This window comes from Sorex araneus, chromosome 9, assembly GCF_027595985.1.
Source record: "Sorex araneus isolate mSorAra2 chromosome 9, mSorAra2.pri, whole genome shotgun sequence".
In the NCBI taxonomy this organism is placed as follows: Eukaryota; Metazoa; Chordata; class Mammalia; order Eulipotyphla; family Soricidae; genus Sorex; species Sorex araneus.
In genome coordinates, this window is record NC_073310.1 from 26,560,728 (window position 1) to 26,571,700 (window position 10,973).

The following is a 10,973-nucleotide window of genomic DNA, read 5'->3' on the forward strand; positions in this document are numbered from 1 at the left end:
ACATGTTTATTAAGTGTTTTCAGAGTTTACTTCCTTCATTTATTAGCAAACAGTATCGATCCATTCTCTAGACTGAATGTTGTAAAGATATTAACATTTTAGGTAGACAAGCTACCTATTCCCATCATAAAACACCACAAATCCCTCAAAGGTAGAACAACTTCCCAGATTTGCCTTAATGTATATGGCTAGAATATAGCACCTGCTTGAAATAAAATAAGAAGTCAGAATTCACCTAATCACCATCCCAAAAGCATTCAGCATTAAACTCAAGGACTCAGACATTTCAGGAATTTGCAAATGACAATAAAATTAAGCAAATGAAACAAAATTTATAAAGCTTCAAGGTTTCAAATGGGCCAATTTGGTAAATGTATTAAGTTACCAGACAGTTATGAAAGGAAAATATATTTTCAGCTGTGGGTGTAAATCTCTAACTCTTAGGAAGTAACTGTTTGTAATAGACTCTTCACTGTTTATTTTTCTAACACTTGAATTGCTATTTGTAACTGTGTTTGTTTATAATTCACGTCCTGATCATTAAGGACTCAGATATAAAAAGAATTCCTGCTTTATTCTCTACAAGCTGTTAACCAGATTGAAAAAAAAAACAGAGCAGGAAGTGATATTCAGGTAAGCATCAGCAGAAAATTGAATAAACACTGAAGAGACAAAGTCAATGCTGGGAGCACATATGATACTGTCTTCTGCAATGGGACTTTGGATACAGACAAAGCAGACTCACAACTCTTCAGGATAAACCATTCAGTAACAGCACTGAGCACAGAAGATGCTAAATGCTTGCTGAAAGTTCTAGTAATGCCTACTAGGCAAAAGAAGAATTCACCTAAGGATATGTAAAGGCTCTGCAATGGATCAGTTAATCTCTACTGTAGCTGGGATTCATCCTTACCATACCATAGGACTAAAAGCATGAAGAATTCTACCTGGAGTGTATTGGGTCCTGTTTCTCTGACTTGCTATAAACTATTACTATAGATACTTGTTCATGTGAAAACAGACCATACACAGTCAGCTTCTGAGAAGTTATCCTAACAAGCTCTAGCAAAAGCAGAAAACCTGGAATCGATAAATAACCTTAAAAACAAAACCCCAACTCACTTTATCTTGTGGTTCTACCTTCCACTCTGGCCATTATATTGACTTCTTGTTTCCTGAGGTCCCTACTTTGGAGGAAAAACAAGGCATTGGAACTGAATTGGATTATTCAGTCTAAATAACAAAGAGCAGACTAGAATCTCTCTCTCTCTCTCTTTTTAAGTTTTTTTTTTTAAATACCTTTCAGTCAGTCTGTTTCTATTCCCTGGAAGTGTCATCCATACCATTAAATTCAATAGGAGAGATGATAATACCATTTATACTAAATAATCTTTGGATAATCAAGAAAGCAAAATACTAACATCCCTAACTGGATTCCCCTAGGGGGAGCCACATAAGCATGTTGATATGAAGAATATTTTTTAAAATAGCAAACATTTGCAAAATAGCAAGTTTTTTTTCTCCTGGACTTGAACTTCTGTACCTTTGAAATTTCCCATTTAAAATGTTTTCTTCTGCCCTGAGATGATCCTACTTCTATATTACTGAAGTAATCTCTTCCGTTTTAGCAAAGAAACAAACAACCTGACATTCCATCACATTCAACTAAAAATTCAGAAGAAACCTACCAAAGCACACTGCCACATAACTGTAGAAACTGAATTTCAGCCAGGTTACATTGCTGGCATTCTTATTCAAAATTTTTTTTTCTCTCTCTCCCTCCTTCTCTCTTTCTGTTAACTTAATAAAGCTTGTCAAAGTTTCCAAGAAATCAACCACCACTTGAGCATTTTATTGTGTTCTGATGGGATCAACGATTACAGAACCTGGGCCTCACAGATCACTCTCCCCATAGAGCGCAGAGGAGAAGGCAGTGTAATCCAGAGCCCCAGGCACGCTTCCCGGCCCCGAATAAGTGGGCATCCTCTTGATGCAGTACTGAGCCTGGTCTGGGGGCAGCTCTCGACGTAGCTCCTCTGCCAGGATGTATGGCTGGAAAAACATGCACGTGATTACAAAATGGATCGCAGAAAACGGGTGGACATAAGCAGTGTTACTAATGACCCACAATGCACTGGGGGAAGGAAGCTGGGCTACACGCCAAGGTATTCAGGGGTTTCTCCTGGCTCTGCACTCAGAAATTACTCCTGGGGGTGCTCAGGGGACCATATGGGATGCCTGGATTGAACCCAGGTGGGCTACATGCAAGGCAAGCACCTTATCTGCTGTACCTTATCTCCAGTCCTCTTATTTGATAGTTTAAGGTAAAATAACATGTGTACTAATCTGTTTTAGCATGTTAATGTCCTTTTCTTCTCAACCCAGGTCACAGGTTAAAGAGTCATATAGACCAAACGATTTATATATACTGTATGGCAATGTAGCACTGTCGTCTGGTCCTGTTGTTCATCGATTTGCTCCAGCGGGCACCAGTAACGTCTCCATTGTGAGACTTGTTGTTACTGTTTTTGGCATATTGAACACATCACGGATAGCTTGCCAGGTTCTGCTGTGCGGGTAAGATATCTTGATAGCTTTCCGGGCTCTCTGAGAGGGATGGAGGAATCGAACCTGTGTCAGCTGCATGCAAGGCAAATGCCCTACCTGCTGTGCTATCGCACCAGTCCTATATATAACTGAGTTTTAAAAATTTGTTTGGGGAATGTATTTAAAAAAATTCCACACTTGTAATTAAAACTCCTAACTCCTACAGTACATGTGTTAAAACACTTGCCTTTTTTGGGGGGGGGTCACACCCGGCGATGCTCAGGTGTTACTCCTGGCTCATGCACTCAGGAATTACTCCTGGCGGTGCTCGGGCGACCATATGGGATGCTGAGAATCAAACCCGGGTCGACCGCGTGCAAGGCAAACACCCTACCCACTGTGCTATCACTCCAGCCCCACACTTGCCTTTTTTTTTTTTTCCAAAGTGGAATAAAAACGCTTTATTGTGTAAATCTCCGTAGAGCAGGGCCCTAGCAGGGGAACACAGAGCCAGGGTGGGGTGAGCCCAGGTGGGCATGTGGAGACTCGGGCAGCCAATCCTGGGTCAGTGCCGACACAGATCCTCACAGTCCCGCCCGCTGCGGAACACCTGATAGATGTTGGTCGGAGGGAACATGGCCACGGCGCCCAGCAGGGAGCCCACCTGGTTGGCCATGCCAGCTGCCAGCAGCGCGGATTGACCACCCTCATGTAGCAGGGAGCTGGCAGCCACCTTCACGTAGGAGAACACGCCTAGACACAGCACCCATGACAGCACCACCAGTACCACCCCTGCCGAGGTGCCCACCAGTGGTGGACAGGGGCTCAGGATCGCCAGTGCCATCAAGTAGGCCCCAAACAGCAAGCCCAGAAGGGAGAGACCCCCCACCCCCAGCTCGGCCAGGGACCTGCACAGCATGCCCATGGCCAGGAAGCAGGCAAGGGGGTTGGCACTGCCCAGCACCACCACCAAGTACCACCAAGTACACCACCACCACTTGGTAGGCCAGGCGGCCATAGGGAAGGCAGGAGAAGCTCTGTACAGCGGGCAGGACGCTATTGGTCAGCGCGTTGGTGCCAGCCAGCAGCCCCAGCAGGCAGGCGGTGTGGCTGGTCAGCAGCCCCTGGCCCTCAGGAGCTGGGCTGGGGGCACTGCTGGCGGCTGAGTTGGGCAGATCCTGCAGGGGTGAGGCCTCTTCCTGCTCCTCTTCCCACACCTCTGGGGCTCTCACCCGCAGGCCACACCTGGGGTCTGTGGCAGGGGTGGGTGGTGAGGCCGGCAGTAGCAGGAGGAGGCCCTGGAAGGCGGCTGCCGAGGAGACCAGTAGGGCACTGAGCACCCAGAAGAAGGTGCTGGCGGGAAACCACTCAGGGAAGCACACTTGCCATTTTTTAAAGGCAATGAAAGGCTATATTAACTTTGCTCGAGTGTCTGGATACAGGATCAGGGTTACTGATCTTTAAAAGTTTCTGAGAAACTTTTTTCTCTTTATTTGCTTGTTTTGTTTTTGTTTTGAGGTCATATGTGGTATTGCTTGGGGGTTACACGATGCTAGGGAGTCTCTCCTGAGGGTGCTACCAGGGATGGAACCCAGGCCTCCTGTGTGTAGAGCCTTCATTCAGCCCTTTGAGCTATCCCTGGTTTCTTTGTTTCTGAGTCAGACCTACCAGCCCAGAATGTAAAATTCAGCTGAGCCAGCATATATGAAACAAATAACAAACCAACAAAAAGTGGAAATTCTACAAAATAGACACCCAGGGTTCCTGTGTAAAACTCCCCGTGAGGTCCAAGCACAAAGGGCGGGAACAGAATGTCTGCTTCTCTGTTCTGGGCGCACCGTGGCTATGGAGATGTGCTGCTCTTTGTTTTGGTTTTAGGAGCAAACCTGATGGTGCTCAGGGCTTACTCCTGGTTCTGAGGGGCTTGGAGAACCTGATGGGGTGCTGAGGATTGAACCTTGGTCGGCTGCATTCAAGGTGAGTACCTGAGTTGCTGGTACTAACTCTGCATCTTGTGTGCTGCTTTTAATTTGATTATTTAGACTTTTGACAGTGCTCAGGGCTCACTCCTGGCTCTGTGCTGAGGGATCACTCCTGCTGAACCTCAGGGGAGCAAGGGGTGCTGGGGATTGTACCTGAGTCAACCCTGTACAAGGCCAGAGCTCTACCTGCTGTACCTGCTCTATCCTCCCCCAAATCAATATTGACCTGGTAGTGAATTCACTAAGATCCAACTGCCTTTCTTTCACTTGCAGTGTCATTTCCTTTTCATCAGAATAACGGAAAGGCCTATTTGCAGCAAGTGCAGAAAACAATCCGTCAGTACAGACCTTATCAGAAGCCAGGATCCGGAAGGAGGTGATGACCTGCTCGGCTGTGTCGGTATCAGCCGTCTCTCTTGTCATGAAGTCAACGAAGGACTGGAAGGTGACTGTGCCCTGTCCATTGGGGTCCACCAGGGTCATGATGCGGGCAAATTCAGCTTCTCCCTGAGGTCAGATTGCAGAGAGCCTTATTTTACCAAGTACACAACCCTGAGAACTGCCACTTTTCTGCTTTTCCATACTGGCACGTAAGCTCTTTCCCTGAAAACTTACATTTCCCTTAAATTTCCCCGCAGTCTATGAAATCGACGTCTCTCCCTTTTTTTCTTAAGTTAAAATTTTTTTATTATTATGTTTTTTTAATGTATCACCGTGGGGTACAAGCTTTCGTGCTTACATTTCAGTTATACAATGTTCGAGTTCCCATCCCTCCACCAGTGCCCATTCATCACCACCAAAGTTCCCCGTATCTCTCCCCCAACCCTGCTCAATTCCCCCCGCCCCCCACCTCCCACACCTCTGTGGCAGGCACATTCCCTTTTACTCTTTCTCCTTTTGGGTGTTGCAATACAGGTATTAAGTGGCCATCATGTTTGGTCCATAGTCTACCTTCAGCACACATCTCCCATCGAGAGTGGGCCCTCCAAGCATCCTTTACTTGGTGGTCCCTTCTCTATCTCAGCTGCCTTGAAATTGACTTCTCTTAAGGGGGACTAGAGTATATTGCCTTGGTATGTATTTTGCTTTGCAGTGCTGGGGATTGAACCCAGAGTCTTATACACAGACCTAAGTCCTCAGGTCCTGCCATCATTTACAAGTCTCTGTAGCATTGAGCAGAAAGCTCCCAAGTGTCAGGATTTCATCCTCTCGGTCATCTGTCTGGTCTCAGGATTTACACTTTAACAAATTGCTTTTGTTTGCTTTGGTGACTACCCAGTGTTACTCAGGCTCTACTTCTGACTCTATTCTTGGGGATTATTCTTGGCTGGGCTCAGGGAACCGTATGGGGTGCTGAGGATTGAACCCAGGTCAGCTGCATACCAGGTAAGTTTGCTGTACTCTTGCTTTACCACCAACACCAAAATTATGGATGATTATTTCAAAGAGAATTGGGATGTTTCTCAGACTGTAAAATAGAGGAGAGCAGTATTTAGAATGCAGCTCAGAAGATGTCCTTTAGGGTTTTTATTTTATTTATTTGAGGAAAATCATAGTTACTCATGTTCAAATATATAATAATAGGTAAGAGCAAAAATGAAAGTACATGGCATTATCATAGCCCACAGGGAAATAAAAGGGTGTCTTAGCCAATTATCAAGAACTTTTTTTGTTTTGCTTTTTTTTGGATCACACCCGGCGATGCTCAGGAAGTACCCCTGGCGGTGCTCAGGGGACCATATGGAGTGCTGGGAGTCGAACCCGGGTCTGCCACGTGCAAGGCAAACGCCCTCCCCGCTGTGCTATCGCTCCAGCCCCGATTATTAAGAAATTTTTATCTTGAAGAAAAAGATTTTTAAAAAAAAGGGTGGGTGGAAGGGGAGGATATACACTTGGCTGCATGGCAGTGCTCTAGGTTACTCCTGGCTCTGTGCTCTGGAGTGATCGCTGGTGATGCTTGGTGAACCTTAGCTGCTGCCTGGGATCACACTAGGTCAGCCCCATTCAAAGGAAACACCTTAGCCCCTGTACTATCTCTCTGGTCCCGAAATCCTTGTTATAGGGGCCACACCTAGAAATCCACTCAGGCATTGCACATGATAGGCATGTGCTCTGCCACTTGAGCTGATTTCTTGGTCTAAGAAAAAGCATTTTAAAAAAGATCATCAAGGGGAGCTGGAGCGAAAGCACAGCAGGGAGGGCGTTTGCCTTGCATGCTGCCGACCCAGGTTTGATTCCTCCCTCTCGGAGATCCTGGCAAGCTACTGAGAGTATCCTGCCCGCACAGAAGAGCCCGGCAAGCTACCCGTGGAGTATTTGATATGCCAAAAACAGTAACAAGTCTCACAATGGAGACTTTACTTCAGCAAATCGAGGAACAATGGGATGACAGTGTTACAGTGCAGTGCTACTTCATTCTATAAAACACACTTTGCCTTATTTGCAATTGAACTTACACATACATCACAGTATAAGTTTAATGAAATAAAAAAAAATGGACGTGGTACAAATGATCGAAAACTACACCCTAGTAATACCATGCAATTTAAGTTTATTTATAAGCTTAAATAAATTTATATCAAGTATTTTGCAAAATTTTAAAAACATCTTAATGCACAATGAATTCTATACATATCTGAGTAGAAACAAAATTGGACATGAATTATGTTTGAAATTGTATAATATATGCTTATTTGTAAAAACTATTTTTAAAAATAAGTTAACACAGCAGAATTTTAGTGTTGATTTTTGCTATATTAGCATACTTCTATAGTACAAATAGGAAGAGCCACCTATTTCCATTTTATTTCTGCCATTAAATGTCAGTATTTAAGTAGTTTATACAACCTTGTCATCTCCAGCTTTCCTGCACAACAGTCAACATTTTCTGGTGATATTCTATATAGTTAATAATCAGTAAATTTTCCTTTTCGGCCCCACGCGAGATCGACCCCGGAGGCAACTGAACCACTTTGGACACGAGCGGCGCCCCCAAAATGCCTCCAAACTGTGTGCTCGGACCTTCTGGCCCAGGCGCTGCCGGCAGGGTATGGTCTTTTCTCTCTCAACTCTTTCTCTTTGAACGCGGCGAGGCAATAGCCGGTTTTTAGACTATACCGGAAGCCCGGGAAAGCCGATGGGGCGGGACTTCCGGATCCGCCCTGTGCTGGCTGACATTTAAGCACAGAGCCATGTGGGGACCCTCCTTTTTGGCCCCGCGCGAGATCAACCCCGGAGGCAACTGAACCACTTTGGACACGAGCGGTGCCCCCAAAATGCCTCCAAACTGTGTGCTCGGAGCTTCTGGCCCAGGCGCTGCCAGCGAGTGATGCAATTACCAAAAGAATTTTCCCTGGACTTTATATAGAAATCCAAAACCGCGCGGCTGCAGTTGCAGCCGCTCGACCTAATATCTCTTGATTGTCAGCAACGGGTAAATGTTCCTTTTTGGCAGGGCTTACCGTGGGGGGAAACTCCAAACAATAGTACTAAGTTTTTTGTTGAAGGGTAAAAGATTGTAGCGATAGAATTTTAGGCAGAATTTTCCCTGTACTTTATATAGAAACCCAAAACCGCGCGGCCGCGGCTGCCTAATGTCATCTAATCATCAGCAATATGAAATGGTTCCTTGGTAATGGGTTGAACTTTGGGGGGGACCATAATAGGGTTAAAGTTTGTAGCGACGTGTAATTTCTGGCTGTACTTTCCCTGGACTTTATACAGAAATTCAAAGCCGCGAGGCCGCTGCCATGGCCGCGCAACCTATTGTCATTTAATCATCACCAATATGAAATGGTTCCCTTTTAACGGGTCGGACTTTGGTGGGAAATCCTAACAAGAATAGTAAGTCTTTTGCTGAAATATTGAAGGCTACCAAAGTGGTAGCCACCTCTATAGACTGAACTAAGCCATATCCCCACGCCTGCTGAGAAGAAATATCCTTCTTTCTCGGGAAGAAACGCGGCGTGGCATTAACCATAGTATGATGTCCATTAAGCTGACACGGACCTGGTGGCGTGGGAATGGGATACAAGGGAATAAATTATTATGTACTTGGAACAGCGGGACGCTGGTGGAATCTTGAGCCGGGGCCGATACCAGCGTATTACTTTTGGTTCCAGAAACTGCTTGCAGACATTTTACCAGACTATCAACTAAGCCAGAGCCCCACGCCTGCTGATGACGGGAAATAACCATCTTTTTTGGTTTGTTTTCCCTTTGTCAGGCAGCGTGGTGATTACTAAACAGGCGTGATCTCAGTGGCGCGGGACGAGGGGGGAAAAAAATAGAAAAGTTATGTAACAAACAGCGGGACTTAATATCTCTACATTCTCAGCAATGAAGAGCCATCAAATGCTTCCTTGACAGTGGGACTGTCTTTTCTTTTTTGGGGGGAAACCCTAGCAGCAACAATAGTGAGTTATGTGTTGAAACATGGACTGTAACCAAGATAAAGCGTAAACGAAGTGAAACTTATCACTTACAAGGGCGGGGACTGGGGGGGGCGGGAGGGGGCGGGAGGTATAATGGGGTGGTTGGTGATGGAATATGGGCACGGGTGAAGGGAAGGGTGTTTGAGTATTGTATAACTGACATAATCCTGAGTTTTAAATTTTATTGAATCACCACATGGTGATTCAATAAAATTTAAATTAAAAAAAAAAACTGGGAACAAAAGTGGAGGGAAGGTCACAATGGTGGTGGAATTAGTGTAGGAACATTGAATGCCTATGACAACTGTATTATGAACAACTCCGTATGTTCATATAACCATGATGTTTAAATAAAGCAATAAGAAAAAGAAAAAAATGAAAAAAAAAATCAGTAAATTTTTATTCTACGGAAAAATCCTTTGTAAGACAACTCTTAGACTTGGCCTAAATTATATGAATTTATGTTCATTCATAAATTTTAAATAAACACGAGCCAAGCCTACAACTTCTGATACCCCAAGAAGACAAATTTATTATAATTAAACCTTATATCAAAGCTGATTGACATATGACAGTAAACCAGGATTGCACACAAGAAACTTGTTTGCAATATACATACTTAATATGTATGCTGGGCTGGAGCGATAGCACAGTGGTTGGGCTTTCGCCTTTCATGAGGCCAACCCGTGTTCGATTCCTCCGCCCCTCTCGGAGAGCCCGGCAAGCTACTAAGAGTATAGAGCCCGTGTGGCAGAGCCTGGCAAACTACCCGTGCTTATTGGATATGCCAAAAACAGTAACAATAAGTCTCTCAATGAGAGACATAACTGGTGCCCTCTCGAACAAATCGATGAGCAATGGGATGACAATATGTATGCCATATCTTAACAAGAAAAAACAATGAAAACTTAGGTTGACTATGTCCAGTTGATTTTAAATAATACTTCCTAATTATCTTGGCAATATTTGATTCAAAATGTCTCCAAGTACCTGCAAAACATCTTTTAATGTTCTTTTTTTTTTTGTTACATAGACATGTGACATTTCTACCTGGTTCACTGCGCATCTGTGTCCTTAAACTCCAAGCCACAGATCATATTGAGTCTTCTTCAACTTTGGCATTTCTCCAGTCTAGTAATTGAATTTCACTCTGTGCCTACTTTATCTGCTCTATTCATTCACTCTTTTACTTGTATAGAATCATGTTAAAACCATTCTTTTCTCCAGCCTTATTTCAGAATGTGGACTGCTGTTATTCTAAAATACTTACTTTTCTCTGTGTCTACTCCCTGATTAAAATCTACAATATTCAAGGGTCCATGCTAACTTTATTGCTTAAGTAAAAATGAAATAAAATACAATAGCCAATGGCTTCCAAGACCAATGAAAAAGTTCATTTCCATTAGCATGATGTATCATTTTCTCTCCTTGATAATGCAACGTTCTTTTGTAATTTTTGACAGTTTTTACCACTCCTAGAAAGAGTGATCGATAGATACTTTTACTTAACACTTCATCAAACATATTTGCTAAGTAATTATCAGGCTCTACTGCAGATACTTAGAATCAGTAGTGAACAAAAGCAGAAAGTGCATTGGAGCTTATAGGATTTTTCCCACCTTTTTCCTTTTACATGCTATGCTCAGATTTCAGTAAAACTCTGTCTTATCTTATCAGACTAAGAGTCTCAATCATCCTTTAAAAATTCTTCACTCAGGAGTTACTCCTAGCAGTGCTGAGGGGACCATATGGGATACCAGGGACCAAACCTGGGTAAGCAACATGTAAGGCCACCTGCTGTACTATCTCTCTGGCTCCTCTACCTTTTTCGCTAAGGCAAATAAGACAACTGTCCTAGGATATCTGTATCTATGTTTTAATTTCACTGTAGAAAATTTTAGTTTGGTGAATTAGGCAAAAATTTTAGAGCTTTGCTCTATTTCTGGGTGTTGAAAGAAGGTATTATTGAATATATCTTCATATATTTTTATATATAAGGTCCATATTTGTT

General features: G+C 43.7%; 2 protein-coding genes across 2 annotated transcripts; both read right to left on the reverse strand.

Annotated features, from left to right (window-relative positions):
* Positions 1 to 1,815: 1,815 nt before the first annotated feature.
* On the reverse strand, positions 1,816 to 5,046 carry LOC129407141 (alpha-actinin-2-like). Its single transcript, XM_055147585.1, has 2 exons — positions 4,878 to 5,046; positions 1,816 to 2,052 (listed from the first exon to the last, which is right to left on the reverse strand). Exons 1-2 carry the CDS (start codon positions 5,010 to 5,012, stop codon positions 1,894 to 1,896), a joined length of 294 nt encoding a protein of 97 aa, XP_055003560.1. The 5' UTR covers positions 5,013 to 5,046; the 3' UTR covers positions 1,816 to 1,893.
* On the reverse strand, positions 3,113 to 4,558 carry LOC129407007 (solute carrier family 52, riboflavin transporter, member 2-like). Its single transcript, XM_055147066.1, has 3 exons — positions 4,552 to 4,558; positions 3,535 to 3,928; positions 3,113 to 3,500 (listed from the first exon to the last, which is right to left on the reverse strand). The coding sequence occupies exons 1-3, from the start codon at positions 4,556 to 4,558 to the stop codon at positions 3,113 to 3,115; spliced, it is 789 nt and encodes a 262-aa protein (XP_055003041.1).
* Positions 5,047 to 10,973: the final 5,927 nt, after the last annotated feature.

What these genes read in the sequence shown, in the direction of transcription:
- LOC129407007 (XM_055147066.1), bottom strand. An exon ending in GCCTACCAAGTGGTGGTGGT is followed by an intron (nt 3,501 to 3,534) that starts GTACTTGGTGGT and finishes GGTGCTGGGCAG; the next exon opens with TGCCAACCCCCTTGCCTGCT.
- LOC129407141 (XM_055147585.1), bottom strand. Translation starts at nt 5,012, where the DNA reads ATGACCCTGGTGGACCCCAATGGACAGGGCACAGTCACCTTCCAGTCC. An exon ending in GGATCCTGGCTTCTGATAAG is followed by an intron (nt 2,053 to 4,877) that starts GTCTGTACTGAC and finishes ATGTTTTTCCAG; the next exon opens with CCATACATCCTGGCAGAGGA.